The sequence below is a fragment of the Pleurodeles waltl genome, chromosome 2_2 (genome assembly GCF_031143425.1).
Source record: "Pleurodeles waltl isolate 20211129_DDA chromosome 2_2, aPleWal1.hap1.20221129, whole genome shotgun sequence".
Classification (NCBI taxonomy): Eukaryota; Metazoa; Chordata; class Amphibia; order Caudata; family Salamandridae; genus Pleurodeles; species Pleurodeles waltl.
Window position 1 is genome coordinate 192,053,889 of NC_090439.1, and position 20,734 is coordinate 192,074,622.

General features: G+C 47.7%; 1 protein-coding gene across 2 annotated transcripts in view; it reads left to right on the forward strand.

Moving 5' to 3' along the window:
• The window catches only part of GABBR2 (gamma-aminobutyric acid type B receptor subunit 2), a 3,493,747-nt gene that overhangs the window by 2,430,244 nt on the left and 1,042,769 nt on the right, over positions 1-20,734 (forward strand). For both annotated transcript variants that reach the window (XM_069219613.1, XM_069219614.1), the window contains exon 12: positions 19,297-19,404. In XM_069219613.1, coding sequence (XP_069075714.1) covers positions 19,297-19,404 — 108 coding nt within the window. The remainder of the gene's footprint in view (positions 1-19,296; positions 19,405-20,734) is intronic.

Below are 20,734 nucleotides of genomic sequence, written 5' to 3' on the forward strand. Positions count from 1 at the left end.
ACAGGTTTCGTTTCCGTTTCCGCTCGGTTATTTATCCTGCCTTAAACAAGAGGAATTCCTCTGCAAAAACAGAGGAAGAGACACTGTGGCAGAGGTCGAAATTAGTAGAATCGGAGGGGCCAACATGCCCATCATTTTTAATTTGACATAAACGGTTCCCGTACTTTTTCCTAAAAGACAACTGTCCCAGGGTGGTTAATTCCTAAAGTTGAGATGCTTGAGCTGAAGTGAATGGGAGGGAGTCCTCAGTGTTGTGAATTCGAGGGAGGCACAGACAGCTAAACAAGGAACAAGCTTTCTTCTGAGGAGGGGACTTCTGCCCGAAAAAATGAAAATGTGTGCAATTGGTTAATCTGCAAATGTAAAGGCTGCTTGAAAATCGAGCCTATCTTACATTGTGTATTATGCAAGCTTTAATATCTCACATATTAACAGTGCTTTCTGTCACAGACTGGGATCTAATTTTTTTTAAAAATATTTCCTTATTTGCCTTTTCAAGTCGTTTTTAGTGATCGAGAAGAGACACCAGCAAATCATAACAGTTATGGCAATACATAGATCAGCAAAAAATCACGATAATGCAACTTTAGTGTTTGAAACTATATGGGGGAAAATGTGGAGCGTATGTAGGCCAGACATCATTTGTTCGATGTTAGCCCCTGCATGGGGGAGGTGGGCTAGATACATTCCCCAAGTTAGTGCTATCAACATTTTTCCATTCTAAAGCAATGAACAGAGCTATACAATCTAAAACGTGTAACCAATCTGGAAACCTGGCGGACGCCATGAGAACTCAGTGGTGTAATCTCCATGAGACCAAATACTCAATACACCTGGGGGGAGTGTACGGGAGCTTCTTTGTGTAGCCCTGCGTGAAGAAATACTCTTCGTTCTATCCATCAGCAGAACATCCAGGGGTAAGGGCTCTTCCCCGCCTGTGGGGGTGGGTAGGAGGAGGGCGGATCAGGGGTGTTGGAATCTTGTTACGGGGCTCCCCAAATTCGGTAGGCTGGGAGCCATCCCACGTGGTGGAAGTACTCAGGCCTATTTTGGGCTGTATCAGTAATCAAGTAGGGGCATCAAGTTTGTCCTGTAGTAAGAGCACATAAATAACCCAGAGTGTGGGAGCACCTCCCTCCCCTCGGGTCCGTAAGTCATGTGTTATTGCATTAGCTTTGGTAGTTGCCCACCTAAGTACAACCCGGAGCCAGCAGCTGATGGGGTTGGTTTCGCTGCCTTCCATAACATAGCTGTTAGGCGCTTGAAGAGGGTCATCACCAGATTGGCGAGTTTTAGATAATGTTGTGCATAATAGAACAGTAGTGGATCCTGATGGCCGTTTTATACTGCTAAAAGGCACGTTCTATGGACACCCACTCTCAATTATTTCGCTATATGCACTCAACACTCTCCAGGGTGAATTCCTGTACACACCATCACCAGCTTTAGTCACAGATCCCCAAGCCACTAGTCTCTGAGGAGATTTTAATTGTGTACATTGCACTGCTTTGGCTAGATCAGTACCCCCCTGCCTGGGACACAGAGCCTACAGATGACCAAACACATTAGGCAATGGACATCCACAACACAACTCTACAATGTCTGGTGTTTGGGCTGCCCAAAGGAAGTGTAATGCTCTTATTAAGCTCCAGGCCAACATACAAGACCAGATTATGGGGGTGATTCTTAGTCGGCGGGCGGCGGAGGCCGCCCGCCAAAGTTCCCCCACCAAAATACCGCTCCGCGGTCGAAAGACCGCTGAGGGTATTTTGGGATTTGCCCTGGGCTGGCGGGCGGCCGCCAAAAGGCAGCCCGCCAGCCCAGGGCAAATCAACCTTCCCACGAGGACGCCGGCTCAGAATTGAGCCGGCGGAGTGGGAAGGTGCGACGGGTGCTGTTGCACCCGTCGCGTATTTCAGTGTCTGCATAGCAGACACTGAAATACTTTGTGGGGCCCTCTTACGGGGGCCCCTGCAGTGCCCATGCCATTGGCATGGGCACTGCAGGGGCCCCCAGGGGCCCCGCGGCACCCCCTACCGCCATCCTGTTCCTGGCGGGAGACCCGCCAGGAACAGGATGGCGGTAGGGGGTGTCAGAATCCCCATGGCGGCGGAGCGCGCTCCGCCGCCATGGAGGATTCTGCAGGGCAGCGGGAAACCGGCGGGAGACCGCCGGTTTCCCGCATCTGACCGCGGCCGAACCGCCGCGATCAGAATGCCCTGCGGGGCACCGCCGGTCTGTCGGCGGTGCTCCCGCCGACCCTGGCCCCGGCGGTCAGAATGACCCCCTATATCTTCTGCAATGCTGAGTTCTGACCCCGTGTACATAGCCCCAAATATTTCAGCCAGACAACGTCAGACCATAGCCCCCTAAAGGTGACCTTTCACTGGGGGGAGGACGGGGCCCTGATACTGACCTGGTGCTTGCAGCTGAAGGATTTCTAGATGCGGTGTACAGGGGCACAATCAGCACTAACTTGCTCCAATACTTTGAGGAGAATGAAGGCTCTGTTAGGTTTACATGCATTGAGTGGGATGCCATGAACATGATTATGAAAGAACATTGCATCAAGCCGTCATGGGGGAACAGGCATCGCCCTCGATACTGTATTGGCACTGGAGTCATGGCTGCGCACCACTGAACTTGAGGCAGTGACGGTGGGTGAGGCTTGTGCATGACTGTGAGACCTTAGAGGTCAGCTTAGGGAAGAAACGCACCACCTTAATATTCACTAATTGACTATAGGGCAACCCTGGCTTGGCAGCACGTAGATAGGGATAAACTGGGCCACATGTTGGTGTGCCTTCTGAGCTCTGCAGTGCCTAGGACCATTATAGGGCCGGGCCGTACTTCTAATAGAAAGGCACGTTTCATAGGGCAATATATGTGAGCTCTTTGGTCAGAACTATGAGAAGCTGTACTCCCTCCAACCCTTGCCCAGACTGCCTGCAGAACTACATAGCTGGGGCTGCCCTCCCCCGCCATGAGCCTTGACCCCCTGGAGTCTTAGAAGTTTGAGCAGCCCCTACAGCTCAAGGAAATACAGGCATCAATATGCCAGCTGGCCCTCAGTAAAGTCCTGGTAATGAATGGGTTCCCAGTGGAATATTATGAAACATACTGGGCTACTCTTGCACCTAAGTTGCTTTCAGTGTATCATAGGCACACCAGCAGGGTAGGTTGCCGCACTCTTTAAGTGAGGCCCTTAAAGTGGTGTTACCCAACCCCTGCCATGACCCTCTAGAGGTGAGTTCAGTTTGCCCTTTTTCGATGCTGAATATTGACTATAAAATCTTGAGGAAAGGGTAGTGAACAGATTGCTCCCAATGCTCCAGACACTGGTTCACTCTGATCAATGTGGGTTCATCCCCCATAGAGCTTCCACCTCCAATATACGTAGGCTGTGCCACAATATGAGCACGGTCATGGGGGTTAAGGAGCTCCCAGCGGCGGTCTCCTTGGACTTCGCAAAAGCTTTTGACACTCTGTGGTTTGTTACTTCTCCTGTTGGGGGTGCGGATGGTCCTAATTTCCTGGGATTGGTTAAGTTGCTATACACAGCACCGCGAGTCAGAGTGCAGATGTGACATCAAATATCTTGTCAGTTCAACATTGGTAGGGGTATGCCACAGGGTTGCTCCTTCTACCCTGTGATTTTTGTGCCGGCCATGGTACCCCTGGCCACCCTGCTGGGGTTGAGAGACGTGGGATGGGGTGTTGAGGTGGGACCTTAATGGCACACAGTCTCACTATATGCAGACGAGGTCCTGGTTTACCTGCAGAACTCTGGAAGAGAGCTGCCAGCTTACTATTTCTTTTGACCTCTGCGGAAACATGACGAGCCTGCGAGTAAACTGGGGAAAGTCCTCCATTTTCCCCCTAAAAAGGGTGGAATGCATGAACGCTGAGAAGCTGGAGCCTAACCAGCTGCTCGGACAGCTCAAGACATTTTGTTATCTTGGGGTGAACATTTACCACACTGACAAGGTCCTCCTTGATGGTAACCATGGCAGAACCCTAGCATCGCTACAGCTTTTGGATGCACCTGCCCCTGTCGTCTATGAGCTGGGCATACATTGCAAAAATTATATTACTCCTGTGGCTCCTCTGTTTCTTCGTGACAGTGTCAGTGATCCCTACCAGGGCCTTTTTCAAGGACTTGCGGAGCTTAGGCATAGCCTTGAGTGAGGCAGAGCAAATAAGCGAGTATCTATTTGAACACTTCATTGGCCATTAACGGAAGGTGGCCTGGCAGTGCCTTACCTTGAGCTTTATTTTGCGGTGACACAGCTGCAATGGCCTATGTACTGGCTGGTTAGAGATGCAGTGGGTGAGGGCAGATCAATCGGAGATGAACTGGGTGAATTGGGGATACTGAAGTGGCTGTTGTCAACTTCTGGCCTGCCCAAGGGAAAGAGTAAACTACCACGCATCACGAAGCACTGCAGGAACAGAAACATTCCGCTGCGTCGTGGCACTCCACCCTACACCCCACAGCTGCAACTCTGGAATATGCCCAGTATAAGGGCTCTGCTGGAGGCACATGATCAGGTGCCTTGGCAGGAGGTGGAAGTGCCCTGCTTGGGAGACCTACACAATGATGAAAACCCTGTGCTCCCTTACTATCTGCAGGATGTCAATGATCTAGGTGCTGGCCAATTCCTGGCAATGCACCTGGAGATTAGGAATACATGGAAGGAGGGCCCCATCCTTGTACCATGGGTTGCAGTGTATACTGATGCATGGGCTAGGACACAGGGCGGTTCCTGCTCTGTATGCAACGCTACACACCGCAGATGCACATCTGGCATTGCTGGTGAAGCCCTGCTGGGTTGCATGGTTGTGGACAGTCCTGTCTACTAAGCGGGGGGGATGGTGCTTAAGCAGGTGAAACGGGTGTCCCGCAAAGCTCTTCTGAAATTCACCCAGTTAACTATCTCCACCATACCTATCTTACAACACATAATCTCATAAGATATTTTCGTGGGTAGCCTGAGTGTGCCCCTGATGCAGCCAACACCACCCAACCTTCCTCCACACGGTGTGGGAATGCCCACCATTATCACAGGTATGGGTCCAAGTTAGGGAACATGTATCACAGGTGAGAGATTTGCACCTACCACCAGACCCCCTGCTCTGCTTGCTTGGTATCACTAAACGCACAACAAGCACTAAACATTGCTGAACATACCGGTATGCTTTTCAAGCGTACTCTCCAGTTGACGGGTCGGATCCAACGGCGCGAGGGAGGCAATGTTTTTTTGAGGGGATAGAGGTTTGGAGGGTTTTGGCCTAACATGCCCGAATATCCACTGTCCACGGGGACCAAGAGTCTGGGGTGGGGTTATTGAGCTCTCAGGTCAGATACCAGGAGAGCCCAGAGAGAGACTAGCGGGGACCAACCAGCACCACATAGCACTCCCAGGCAGCGGAATCGTAGGTGCTCCTGCACCTGTTCTTGGTACCATTGTGACAGTGTCCTTCAGGGATACTGCAGGGGGCCAGCACAGTCAGTTGGAGCACTGTTCAGTAAACCGCACCATCTCAGTCCGTTGTAGCACCGCAGGAGTAGTTCTCGATCCACTGTTACCCGGGCTGTGCCGGCCTGAAGTCCTTCATTGCTGCTCCTGCCCAGTATCCATCTAGGCCACGTGACCGCTAATCCTGTTCCGTGTACTGCAGCATGTGTCCTCCTTAGAGGGATGAATGAGATTTTCAGGCACTTCATGACGGGTCACTCTCTAGAACATTAATTTCTCCCTCTGTAGCCCCTCCTGGGTGATGCATTGCTATAGGATCCTCGCGCTCTCACTACACACAGGGATGGAGTGGTGGGGACAGCCTCTCACTCTCAGAGTCAATCAGTGCAGTATATAACAGGTCCCCAATGCTGCATTCTGGCCGATCGCACAATCCTCTCCACTCCAGCTGCCTCAAGGCATGTGATTTAACAGGAAGGGACCTCTGAGGGCCCCACGCAGCCCCTCCCCGCTCCAGGTAATATGTCCTCTGGCAGCTGATGGGAGAACGACCACCTCTCAACTGAGCACAGGACCAGGTGCCCGGTTGCTCCCCCCTACCTCGCTCTCCCCCCAGGTTGGAGGCGCGAGCCTCATGGGCCAGCAGAGCAGGCTCTGACGACAGGCTCACCACTTCGATCCCTCTCATACCACCAGTTGCAGCAGTGGACAGCTCCAGCCCTCTGACCCAGTATACAGCTGTGAGGGAGATAACGCCTTCAGGTTAAGGGTCCTTGTTGGGGCAGAGGATTGCAGAATAATGGATAATAGGTTTGGATTCAAGCAGAGCCTTACATGAATGTGACTACTCGCAATGCCATCGTGACCACGCCCCCAGGCTGTTACCTTATAACCCTAAAAGCAAACAAGTCTCCTGCCTACGTATTCCCCACTGCACGAACCAGAATTCAGTTCTGTGTCTCTCTGTTACATACACAAGCATGAGCAGTAATCACATTAAACAGCGTCACGCCGTTTATCAGCCGCATTGCAGATGGTGCGTCAAACATTTCCCCGCACAACATTCTCTGCGTGGATTTTCAGCTCTTGTTCTGCCAACTTCACCTTTCAAGGGCCCAGGGACTGGCTAGGGCACTACTTGGCAGGACAGGAGTCTCAGCAGAGAGTCCAGGTGCTGGCAGAGGAAGTCTTTGATGGCCCTGAGACTTCAAAACAAGAGGCAAGCTCAGTTCAAGCCCTTGGAGATTCTTCACAAGCAGGAATATACCACAAAGTCCAGTCTTTATCCCCTTTCACAGGCAGAAGCAGCAACTGCAGGATAGCCCAACAAAGCACAGTCACAGGCAGGGGCAGCACTTCTCAGCTGTTCAGCTCTTCTCCTTGGCAGAGGTTCTTCTTGAATCCAAAAGTGATCTAATTTTCAGGGGTTTGGGGTCCAATACTTATACCCCTTTCTGCCTTTGAAGTAGGTGTACTTCAAGGGAAAGTCTCAGACACACACCAGGGAGTTGGAGACTGCATTGTGAGAGGGCAGGCACAGCCCATTCAGGTGTAAGTGACCACTCCTCCCTCCACTCTAGCATGGATGGCCCATTAGGATATGCAGGCCGTACCCCAGCTCCCTTTGTCTCACTGTCTAGAGAGGATTCACAAACTGCCCAACTGTCAAACTGACCGAGACAGGGAATCCACAAACAGGCAGAGTAACAGAAAATGCCTACATTCTAAAAGTGGCATTTTCAAACTAACAATCTAAAAACCAACTTCACTAAAATATGTATTTTTAAATTGTGAGTTCAGAGACCCCAAACTCCAAATTTATATCTGCTCTGAAAGGGAATCTGCACTTTAATAATATTAAAGGGCAGCACCCATGTTAACCTATGAGCGAGATAGTTCTTGCAACAGTGAAGACTGAATTTAGCAGTATTTCACTGTTAGGACATGTAACACACATCAGTACATGTCCCACTTTTACCATGCACTGCACCCTGCCCATGGGGCAACCTGGGCCTACCTTAGGGGTGCCCTACATGTATGAAAAGGGAAGGTCTAGGCCTGGCAAGTGGGTACACTTCCCATGTCGAATTAGCAGTTTAAAACTGCACACACAGACACTGCAGTGGCAGGTCTGAGCGATGTTTACAGGGCTTCTAATGTGTGTGGTACAACCAGTGCTGCAAGCCCACTAGTAGCATTTGATTTACAGGCCCTGGGCACCTCTAGTGCACTCTACTAGGGACTTAATAGTAAATCAAATATGTCAATCATGGCTAGCCAATCACAAATACATTTTACACAAGAGCACCTGCACTTTAGCACTGGTTAGCAGCGGTATAGTGTCCAGAGTATCAAAAACAGCAAAAACAGATTTCAGCACACATCAACAACCTGGGAAGCAGAGGCAAAAAGTTAGGGGAGACAACGCCAAGGATGCCAAGTCTAACACGGGTTCCCCCACCTGAAAGTGGGGAGAAACTACCCACCTTCATGGGAGGTGTCATCACTAAGGCAGAAGAATCTGTACAGACCATCAACATTGGCTTGTTCTGTGCCAGGGCGGTGTTCCACCATAAAGTCCATCCCTTGTAGGGAAATGGACCACCTCAACAGTTTTGGACTCTCGCCCCTCATCTGCATTAACCATCTGAGGGGCCTGTAGTCTGTCTGAACCCGAAAGTGAGTCCCAAAGAAGCAGGGTCTTAGCTTCTTCACGGTCCAGACCACAACAAAGGCTTCATGCTCTATTGCACTCGACCTACATTCCCCAGGAAGTAACCTCCTGCTAATGAAGGCTACAGGTTGATCTAGGCCCTCTTTATTTAGCTGTGATAACACTGCTCCTGTATTATGCTCTGAAGCATCAGTTTGCACAACAAACTCTTTGGAGAAATCAGGTGCCTTCAGCACAGGGGCTGTGCACATGGCTGACTTCAGGGTATCAAAAGCTGTCTGGCAAGACTCTGTCCTGATCCCCTTCTTTGGTTACTTCTTGGAAGTCAACTCATTCAAGGGAGCAACAATGCTCCCATACCCCTTGGCAAACCTCCAATAATAGCCAGCGAGGCCTAAAAAGGTCCTCACCTCAGTCTGGGTCTTGGGAGGTGCCCAAGCCAGAATGGTGTCCCAAGTACACCACTGAATCCTGCCCTATTTGACACTTACTTGCCTTAATAGTGAGGCCTGCATTTTGCAGGGCCTCCATCACTTGCAGAGGTGCTGCAAGTGTTCCTCCCAAGTAGAACTAAACACTGCAATGTCACCCAGGTCGGCTGCACTGAAATCATCCATTCCAGCCAACACCTGGATGACCAACCTCTGGAAGGTGGCAGATGCATTTTTCATCCCAAAGGGCAGTACTTTAAACTGGTAGTGCCCATCGGGGTAGAAAATTCTGACCTCTCCTTGGCCCCCTCAGTTAAGGCAATCTGCCAATACCCAGATGTCAAGTCAAAAGTGCTAAGGTATTTAGCATCCACCAACCGATCAATGAGCTCATCTGCTCGGGGGATGAGGTGCGCGTCGGTCTTAGTGACTGCATTGAGACCCCGGTAATCCACACAGTACTGGAGTTCTGGTGTGGCACCAGGAGCAGAAGCCTTTAGGACCAAGACCTCCAGGCTGGCTCAAGGGCTACTGGAAAACTCTATTACCCCTAGGGTTAACATCTTTGATACCTCATCTTTGATGCTAGCCCTGACCTTATCAGTCACCCTGTAAACCTTCTGTTTAACAGGTGGACTGTCCCCAGTGTCCACATCATGTGTACACAAGTGTGTGACCCCTGGAATCATGGACAACAGAGAGGCAAACTGACCCAACACCTGGTGACAGTCCCTTTGTTGTTCTGAGGTCAGGGAGGGATAGAAGGTCACACCCTCCACAGACCCATCCTTCTCTCCAGCAGACAGGAGGTCAGGAAGAGGCTCACTCTCTTCCTCCACCCCACCATCTGTTGCTAGAAGCATTGTCAATTCAGTTCGCTCAAAGTGCGGCTTGAGGATTTCCCATGCAGGACCCTCAAGGGGTTCTTGGGAGTCCGACAAGTTCACCAGGTAGGTGACTTCGCTCTTGTGTTCCACCACCTCAACTGACCCAGTCCACTTGTCCTGGAGCGCCCTAAGCTCCACTGGTGCCATCACCCATACTTTCTGGCCCGGCTGAAACCCGACTAGAGTGGCATTCTGGTCATACCAGCATTTCATGTCCTATTGGCTTGCTTATAGGTTCTCTTGTGCAAGAGCCCTGAAGTGGGTAGTCTGCTTCCTAAAAGCCAGCATGTAACTGAATACATCTTGGAGTGGTTTACTAGGGGCTTTCTCTAAGCCCTCCTTTACCAGACTCAAAGGTCCTCTGACAGGGTTGCCATACAGTAACTCAAAGGACTAAATCCAAGCCCTTTCTGAGGCACCTCCCTGTAGGCGAACAGAAGGCATGGCAAGAGGACGTCCCACTTACCCCTCAAGGGCACTGACCCATGATCATGCTTTTCAAGGCGCGGTTAAACCTTTCAACCATACCATTGCTTTGGGGGTGGTAAGGAATGCTGAACTTATACGTTACCCCACACTCCAGCCACAGAGACTTCATAGAAGTAGATATGAAGTTGGTACCCCTAGCAGTTACCACTTCCTTGGGGAACCCCATGCGGGTAAAAGCACCCATCAAAGCACGTCCCACCACAGGGGAGGTGATTGACCTCAGAGGAGTGGCTTCTGGGTACCTGGTGGCATGGTCCACCAAGACCTGGATAAACCTGTTGCCCATGGCTGTCTTGGAATCCAGAGGCCCTACAATATCAACCCTTTCAGAGGGGGTATTAACCACTGGAAAAGGTTGGAGGGGAGCCTTGCATTTCCCCCCACACGTGCCACTTGCCTGACAAGTTTTGGAAGACCTACAGTGTGCATCTGAGTGCCTGAGCATCTGGGGCCAGTAAAAATGGTGACAAGCCTGTCATATATCTTGTCTTGCCCCAGATGTCCAGCTAAAGGTACATCATGAGCCAGACCCTTTAGGAAGGCTCTGAAGCACTGGGGTACCACCAGCACACGGGCTGACCCAGGCTCAGCAACCTTAGGCTCACTATACAGGAGGCCACCCTCTCAATAGATCAGGTGTGATCCTGGCTCTTGGCTAGCCACCTGGTCTGCAGCCTGCTGCCGCAAACCCTCCAGAGTAGGGCATACCTTCTGTGCTGCACAGAATGCCTCCCTGGTGGGCCCCCCTTCCTGCTGCCACTGTGGCAGCTCAGAGACCTCCCCCAGCTTAGCCACCTATTCCCCTATAGGTTCCGGGGCATCACCCTCAGGTTCGGCCTCCTCACGTACCATGGGAACTGGAGGACCCCTGGGCCCCTGTTTGAGGCTCCAGGGGCTTCTGACCACCCTGGCGGACTGCCATGGACCAGGTACACACACACACACAAACACCCAGGCAGACCCAACATCTCCAAGTGCGACCTGTGTTCCACCTCCTTCCAAGGGGAATACCCCATGTCATTGCCAAGCAAATAATCTATAGGCATGGTTGGACTCACAGCTACTTTCAAGGAAGCTCAGACCCCCCCCCCCCCCACCATTCAAAGAGAACCTGTGCCACTCTGCACAGGCACTCTGAGCTGTCCACTGCAACTACTTGGTGACGTACACAGGGATCTATCTGCTTTTCAGACATTAGGTGACTCCTCACTATAGTCACACTGGCTCCTGTGTCTCTCAGAGCCTCCACTCTCTGTCTATTGATCATCACCCACTGCCTGTACTTCTTAGTATTTTCAGGCACAAGGGTTCTCTGGACCATCTCAATGTCCTCTAGTGAGACAAGGGTCATTTCAGCTGGCTCCCACCCACCTGGAACCAACTCCTCCCCAAGAGCTACACTGGCCAAACCCTGTGACTGAGCACCAGTGGGTGCCCTTGTCTCCTTGGGATATTTGGGATCAACTCTCACATGACCCCCCTGGTCACATGCATAACACTTGCGTGGACCCCCCCTCCACAGGTTTCTCTTTGGAGAACCATGGCTTCTTTTCACTGGGGGGTTGGAAATCCTTACCCTGGGAACTAGGTTGGGGTCCTTTAGAGAACTCCCCCTGTTTACTCTTGCCCCCCCTTCTTCTAAGAGGGACCCTGCCCACCCTTGGTGTGGTCGCCCCCTACCTCTTGTGGACCCTAGTGCTCTCCCAATGGTCTGCTTGCTGTGCAGGCTTCCTGGGGTCAGTCAGCTTGCTGTCAGTCCGGTGCTGACACAGCTATGGAAAACAAAGACATTACAAGTGCTCCCAAACAATTAAATTGTAAAGTCCCTCATACGATCTTACCTTACTGCCATTTACCCAACCGTCCAGTGACCTGCAAAAAGAATATGCACACTCCAACCAAGTTTGGGACTCTTTCTTTTTGTAGGACCTAAACCTGTCTTTATACTTCTCTGGGGTCAGACCATATCTTGTAAGTAGGGCGTCTTTCATTATGGTGTAGGTGAGTACCTGACGATCCCCTAAGGATGTTAGAGTGTCGCTCCCTCTACCTCAAAGTGCTTCCACACACCGGTCCCCCAATGTGCCTCAGGGACCAGGTTTGTATGGAGAGCAGACTTGTATCCCCTGAACTCCAAGTATATGTCATCCTCCATCTTATAGTGCTTCACTAAGTCTTTAGGAATGTGTATCCTTCTCTCAGGCTGCACTGAGGTACTGCTGCCACCATCCCTACTGGACTGGCTCCTCTGATCCAGCTCCCTCAAGCTGAGCTCATGAGCCAGCAGTAACGTTTTATCTTCAATGGCCAGTCTCCTCCCTTCCATCTCCAGTTTGAGCCTCTCCAATTCCATCTGGTGACTCCTCACTGCCTGTCTGTCCTGTTATTCCTCAGGAGTTAGACCCTTGGATGACACGCTGCTACCTGCTCTGGAGACCCTCACCCCCAGGCATACCAGGTACATCCACTACGCCATTGTGTATACTCTGCACTTCCCCATCCTCATCCTCCTCCTCTGTGTGCACCCCAACCTCCTTTGCTGTCACCCAGGCCCTCAGTGCCTTTTTCAGCTCCTCCTTCCTGGTGGAGCTCTTAATGGGACAGGCAGGATCCTTACAGAACTGTTTCAATTGAGCAACTGTGTAACTTTCTGGTTTCCCTAACTCAAAACAGCTCCACCTGCTGCATCTCCAGGTTGAGACATGATGGCAAATCTAAAGTACAGAGTTCCGAGGCAGAAAAAGAGTTCCCAATGAGAAGTTCAAGAATCAATGAAAAGATCACCAAAACTATGGAAGCAGCAACAATTCCAAAAAGAGCAAAAGCAAAAACAAGTACCATGTGGTCATGTAATGGTCTGCACTGAAAACAGTAGTGTATGCTTAATTACTTTATGTCAAGTACAAATACAGGTCCAATCCCACTGCTGCCACCAATGTTAGAAATGGGGTCTCTGGTTGGCAGTCAGTTTGAACTCTGTCCAAGCAAGGACCCTCACTCTAGTCAGGGCAGTGGAGAAACACACTTAGATAACCCCTGTTTACCCCCTTGGCAGCTTGACACAAGCAGTAGGGCTTATCTCAAAGGCAATGTCTAAAGTATTTGTACCAACACACCCAGTAATACAGTGAAAGCACTACAAAATGGACACCACACCAGTTTAGAAAAATAGGTAATATTTATCTAAACCAAACAAGACCAAAGCAACATGACCTTTCACTTCCTTATTTAAACTCACCAGGAAGACCAGCAATGTGTGATTCTGACTCTCATGTGTTGAGCGGATGCAGATGGAGACAGATACTAGCGGTCTCATATTTAAAAGGTATGAGTACTCTGCAATGGAAGTAGTGTTTTTCTAGATTTTATATTGATCGGTTAAGCAATTTTAATATTTTAATCTTCATGGATTTGTTTACTTGGGCTTCTAGGTTGAAGTCCCCTTGTGTGATGCTACAGAATCTATTTTTGCAACCTGTTGTAACATAGCAGAATATAGCTATTCTGGTTGGGAGCCTGACACAGTATAGTTTATGTTGCACGTTTGCTATGTTTTTAAAGTATTTTTTTAACTTTCCTTGTCATTTATGTGGTGGCTTATACTAATATCCAGACCTGTGTTTATGGTGTTTTCTTGAGTTCAACAGGCGGTACACATTGTGTGATTTGATTGATTGCACATTCTGTTTTATCATAAATTTTCCTTATGTGTAGGTATATTATTTAACAACACTGAGTCTGATGATGGTCTGATGGACCTCTGACTGCGCCACAGGCCGAAACATCAACCTTACCCTCTCATTTGACAAGGTGAATTGAAAGTCCATGATATTGCTTGAACTGGGACTAAAAACCAGGCAATTATTGTGCAGGACTGTGTCACGAGGAGAGTTATAACCCCTTCCTGGATATTCTGTTGGGATTCAATCTTGTGATCTAGAGGGGTTGTGTACAGTGTTGTTGTTTATGAGATGGACATTTGTTGGATTTGCTGTACACTTTTTTGAACTTCCTGAATCCTACTGAGTAATATGTTGGATTTTATCAGTACGGAGTTGTCTTATTCATTAAGTGAAGACTGGATCATATGTACACATAAAATATCTATAAAAAATCCTCTAGGAGCATGTTTAAGTGAACCAGAAATAAACACAGCATCTCATCATCAACATCATCAAATACTTTATTCGGTTCATATAAAACCATAAAATACATAAAATATATAGATACATACAATTTTCTCACATGTATAATAAATAGCAATATTAATAAAAAATGTGGATACCAAAAGCAGCATATATATAATTTAACACAGCCTGTATTGTCTCTTCATCTCCCAAATTATATAGATGAGAGAAAGCAAGATGGCTAGACCTAATGCCCTTGGCTAAAAAAACAGGGCATAAAACCTTTTTCTTGGAGCAGCATACAAAGTGCAAAAGAGAACAAAGTGCAACGTGCTTTGATGTGTTTTTCCATCACAACCACATGGGGGGAGTTCTTTAAACCAGGTACCACGAGTAGGGAATGCTACTAAATTATGTAATATGTTTAAACGTAACCTGGTAAATAAAAACCTGTGCTGCTTGGAACTAATAGTAATCAAATATAGCATAGGGTGTGGTTTCTGTAGTGGCGTCCTCTCCTGATTTCCATCTGTAGCTATATTTGAATTTGAAATGTGAATTGAATGCCAGTATATCTCCTTGGTACTTTTGATGTCCCGTCTCACCAAAAGATCCGGGGTAAGGAAAAACTCCCCAAGACGGAGAAAAATAGAATGAACATATATGAACCAGGGTATGTCCATCGATCGTGATAGTGAAAGACAGTCATGGATTACCATCCTACACAAGTGGGCTCCTGGATGTAACCAGATTTTTAGCCATAACAATACAGGCTGAAGCTTTCTGTGATCAGATATGTCCCTCAGGCCCACTTCTTCATGACAAAACTTAACTGAGGTCGATTGTGGGACTGCAAATAGCCTCCTTAAAAACTTGTTTTCAACTACCTGTAGACTTGAACAATTAGCGTGGCCCCAACCTCCTGCTCCAAATTTTGCATTAGAAAGGCATTTACTTATAAAAACAGTCAGCATCTCTTTGACCCGTTTATGCCCCAGTTTTTTAGAAAATCTAAAAAGAGCTTCTATGGCTCTTTGAAATTGTGTTACACATACATTCACAAAAAATTTCCAGTTAAAATCTACAACAATGGGGAGGCCCAGATAGGTAAAATTTGGGACCTTAAGTATTTCTACCCCTTCCAATATGAATTTTTTAGTTTTTGCTAATTTTGGACCACTCTTCATCACAAATGATTTAGTTCTATTGATTTTAAGACCGAGGTTACCCATAAATGTATTAAAAGCATTTAATAAAATTTGGAGGCCATTTTCTGTCCTTGAGATCAGAACGGCATCATCCGCATAAAGGAGAACTGGGATTGGAGAGTTATTGATGAGTGGCAAATCCTTACCTCTTGCACATAAAAACTTTTCCAACCCATTTATATAGAGAAGGAAAAGAAAAGGGGCCAGCACACAGCCCTGTCTAACACCTTTTAGTGAAGGAAATTTGTCTGTTGAGTCACCATCCTGGGAAAAATGGACTTGTGCCAAGGTGCAAGCATGAAGTCTACTGAGTAAGACAATTATATCTTTGTCCACCCCCATATTTAGCATAACAGTCCACAGTTTCACTCTATCAACTGTTTCAAAAGCACAGGACAGGTCCATAAAGTCTAAATGCACACAGCCCTTTTTAGCCTGCGTATATTTTTTAACTATCAAGGTCAAATTAAGGGTTTGTTCAACTGTGCCCAGCCCGGGGCGAAACCCATACTGCACCCTTGATAAACAGTTAGTTTCCATTGCCCAGTTCTCCAGTTTGTTTAAGATCACTCTGCCTAATATCTTAACTGAGCTGTCTAAGAGGGAGATTAGGCGATAACATCGTGGATCTGCCCTGTCCCCCTTTTTAAAAATGGGCACTATGATTGCCTCTCTCCAAGTGTCTACTAGAGGACCTATCATAACAGATCTCAAAACGTTGGTAAGCAAAGGTCCCCAAAAATCTGGGAGTGCTTTATATAGGTTGGCAGGAATTTTATCTGGGCCAGGAGCTTTTTTCAGAGGGGCAATCTTGGATGGCCTGTATTATATCAGCTACATCTATTGTGTTACAGAAAGCTGCACCTATCAAGGCATTACTTATTGCCATAAAACTGTTCATGTCATCTTGGGAGGTATCATTCGCTGTAATAAACATTTTTGAGAAATGGTGCACCCAGGCCTTTGCTGGGATGACGGTTTCCATTATCGTTTTATCCTTATCATTTAAAAAAGTGGAATTAGCCACCTGCCAAAAAGCCTTTGTATATATTTTTTTATTTGCTTCAATCAGCTCATCCCAGGCGATCTCCCTCAGTTCAGTCTTCCTAGCAGCAAGCGCGCCCTTTTATGACCTTCTTGCCACTTTAATAGCATATCGATTTTGAGGGAAGAGATTAGTTATTTTCTTTAGATCTTTAAGGGAAGAGGTACATACATGATTAAACCAACGAGGTCCTCTCTCTTTGCTGGTACAAGGACGTTACAATTTATCAGCCATATACCTTGTCAAGGAAGAAAAAGTCTTGACAATTTTGTGGGAGGCATATCTTCCCCAAAGCAGTCATGACCTCTACCCTTTTGTTCAGCATTAGATCTCTAAAAAAACTGTGACTGTCAATTTTCCCCCAGCTAATAGTTAGACCTTTCTGGGCAGAGAGCTTCATGGCTGGGTGTTGTTCCTCTACTTTTAAATCCTTGTCCAAACCCAATCTTGTTTCTAGAGTTAGGGGGTTATGATCACTAAAGCAAGTTAACGTCACCCTAAACTTCCCAACAAAGGGGGTAAGTTCTCTAAAATAGAGAATAAAATCAATTATGGTGTGGACATCACCCCTTATAAACGTGGGAACCCCTGCTTCCACAGGTGTTGGGAATTGCAAAGAGTTGGTCACCATCACCCCATTGAGCGCATTTCCTTAGGGGGAATGTTTAAAATGCTGCATGGGACAATCATATTCATCAAGAAGCCCACAACAGTCCAAAAATTCTGATTCACAGAGATAGGCATTAAAATCCCCAGCCCATATTATTCTGAGGTCCTTCTTGTTTATATTCATTGCCCTATGCATCATATCCTCAAGATTGTCAATCACTCTGGTGTCTGACAAATCAAAAACATTATTGTAGTAATTAATCAGCAACACATCAAAAGGCTCATTTAGTTTCAGAGATGGGGCCAAATAGTATGGGTATGCATCGAAAATGCACAATTCCACCCCTTTTACCATTACTGATACAAAAGTGGCCAGGCCTCCCTTAGCCCTGCCCACAGGGGACTTGGTTGCGTTTTGAGGAGGCATGTAAAAAGCTGTTCGCAGCCTTGCACGTTTTTGTAAATTTGCTGCAGTGTTCACTGGGTTTTCCTGAAGGACGCGTTTAAAAGCAATCCAGGCAAAGATTCAAGAAATTGTCATCTATTGAGCAAATATTTTTGATGTTGGCTGGGGTTTTGAATTTTATTCGAAAAATATTTTAAAACAGTTTGCACATCTCAAATAGTTCAATCAACCAAGCAGTTTGAATTGAACTTGGATTTAGCGCTTGTAAATGCTAGACACAAACTAAGGCGTTATCTTTTTTTTTCAGTTCCTAAAAAATGCGGCATCTGACAATTTCTCTACTAGGCTGGCAAGATACTGTTTCATTTACACAGTTCCATATAAAATGGCACTTTTGAGTTTCTACATTACTTCAATGCTTGGTTATTCCAGATTTGCCAAGAATTATGATTACATATTGGGGGTCATTATGACCCTGGTGGTCTTGCCCTGCCACGCTGGCAGTGTCGGCCAGACCCCCGACAGCGTGGCAGTGGAGGACTGCCAAACTATGGCCATTGCAGTGAACTGGCTGCATCGCATCCAGTTCACCGCCTGTAACGCCAGGTGGGTGGGACCGCCTGGGTGAAGGCTGACTATCTTTGGCCCGGCGGTCCACCTAACATCGCCTGTGGTATAATGAGTATCCTTACTGTCAGGGATTCCTTGGCATCAGCCCTGCCACGAAATCCCTTGCGATAAAGATACTGGTGAAAGGAATACTAATTCCTGTTGCCACTACACGACTCCCCAACCCCCCATCTGTAGGAGCTCCCCACCCCCATCAGGAGCCTCCCCACACCCTGAAGCAGTGATGCCCCCTCCCCGATCCCCGTACTGACCTCCAATCTACATACTGACCCCCCCTCTCCTGATCGACGCACGCACACACCACACATACAGACATACATGAACACATCCATGCCCACTCTTTTACACACGGCCACAACACTCCCCCACCCCCTGCATACACGCATTCACACAAGCACACAGACACTTGCACACACATGCACACAAACACAGACAACACCCCCCCATCCTCCCTCCATTCACACACACACACACACACACACACCCTTTCATGCACACAACCCTGTTGGTCGATCACCTTACCTGGTGGTCGTCCAGGAGGGAACGGGGTCCATGGGGCCTGCACCGCCCCATCACCCCCAATACCGCCATGCCGATTACAAAGTTGTAATACGGCGGGCGGTGTTGTGATGACATGGCAGTGCCAGCGGAGCAACCTCCACTAGACCGCCGACCGCCAGTATGGCTGCTGTCAGCTCTCCACCCAATTTACAGTGGAGTGCTGCCAGGTGTCATAATATGGTGGTCTCAAGACTGCCATCACTGGCGGTGTCCTGGGGGGTGTTACTTCGGCGGTCAACTGTTTTGACCGACAAAGTCATAATAAGTGCCTATGTCTCCAAAAGTTTTTTTTTTTTCATGTAGCTGTGTGACTATCTAGTAGACACATATGTCTCCAAAAGTTTTTTTTTCATGTAGCAGTGTGACTATCTATCCATCTGTCATTTTTTGGACTCTGATTGCATTTTAAAACTTTAATTTTCTTTTTAAATATATAGAATATGTTTCTTGTTGTTTTGTAAGGCTTTGTCTATACATTCTGTTTTCCATCCCACAGAAGATTGTGTGCCTTAGATAAAGCGGAAACTTATTTTTTGGGTGTACAAATCAAGAAACGATTCAGAGTGCAAAGAAATTATAATTTCAGACTAAGGGGTTCCAGAATTATTTTGCTGAATGTACATTCATTCTTCTATCCAAGATATCAACATAAGGCTATTTATTACCCTTTTAATTCTGCTAGCCATATTTGATGAAATTGCTAAAGCTAAGATTCAGAATAACCCGTTTCTCGTATTTCCTCGATTTAGGTTCGAACTTGGATTCTTACTGTGGGCTACACAACTGCATTTGGAGCAATGTTTGCGAAGACCTGGCGAGTTCATGCTATTTTCAAAAATGTGAAGATGAAGAAAAAGGTTAGCAAATAATTATTTTTCAATCACAAATCATATTGAGTAAAAATTTAGATATTTCCTTGTTGATGTTTGATTTCTGTTTAATGAAGGGTGTCTCATGAACTGCTTTCCCACCTAGAACTCTGATTTAATGCAGGAGCAGATACTATACAGAAAACGACAATCTGAGTGTGTTAATAACAACAAAATAATACACAAAAGTGTGAGTTTACTTTTGTGACTAAGGCTCTGTCTGTCCTAAGAAACCACCAACTGGTGGGACCTCTACAGGGGTGGCCAAAGTGACCTTAAAGGTAAGTAGTCCCCACGGGCAGGTCACAGGCCATGCCCTGATCTTTGTTAGCTGAGGAATAGCATTAGAGGGTGAGCTTGTGGGGGGCGTGGCTAGTGAAAGTAATGGCAGATTCTTGAAACTCTATCTCCGCCTTGGCCTATAATAACTCCTGGGTAAATATCCCGCGCTGAGCACCATCCGATCCCAGCACTGCAAGCATAGGTCTGGGGGCGAGACTGGGGGATGGCTGGCATGACTTTTGGATTCTGGGCACCCCCCTCTTTGGGCTGTGGGCCTGCTGCTGGCTCGGAGGACATTGGTGGGTGTGGCACCTAGGCCTCCATGGCCCCACTGTGCCCCGGGAATGGGGAACAGCCCACTGAACACCACTGCAGAGTGTGGTTGTGATTTCATCCAGTTGTGTGTTATACTCACTGTGCATTCTAGGTTTGTTGAGGTAGTGGCATTCCAGTGAGGACAGTTACTGTGGATCTGGCTGAGGGATAGCCATGCTCTTGTTGTAGGGATTGAGGGCTTCTTAAATAAAGTCCTTTTACATATTTTTGTGTTCTGTTGATACCTTGGAAGGAGGGTACAGAAACTTTGTGACAAGGGAAGCCACTGGACCCCTGCAACTGACGAGGTGCTTTGGACCCAGCAGTATCCTGCGTGAGCCAGTCTGTGGTGTTGGTGTTGCTGGGAGCCTGGGATGCGGACATACTGGACACGGCAAGGTTCAAGCTGCATTCCGGTGCAGTACCGGGTGCCAGAGGTGGACGCGGCAGTGAGAGGGAGCAAAGGTGAGATGTTTATTGGGTGCAGACCAATGGGCTCAAGTGAACTTCGGTGGTCTCCATTGTGCTCCAGCGCAAGCAGAATCACAAGTAGGAAGTCTGAAAAACACCCTGCGGCGCATGCCTACGTCAGTTACATCTCTACCACCTTGGAAAAGGAAAGTATTCCTTAAAGCACACTGAATTTCACAGTGAAGCACACACTTTTGTGAAATAAACGTGCCAGTTACACATTGTCAGTGAATCGCATCACTCAGATTCT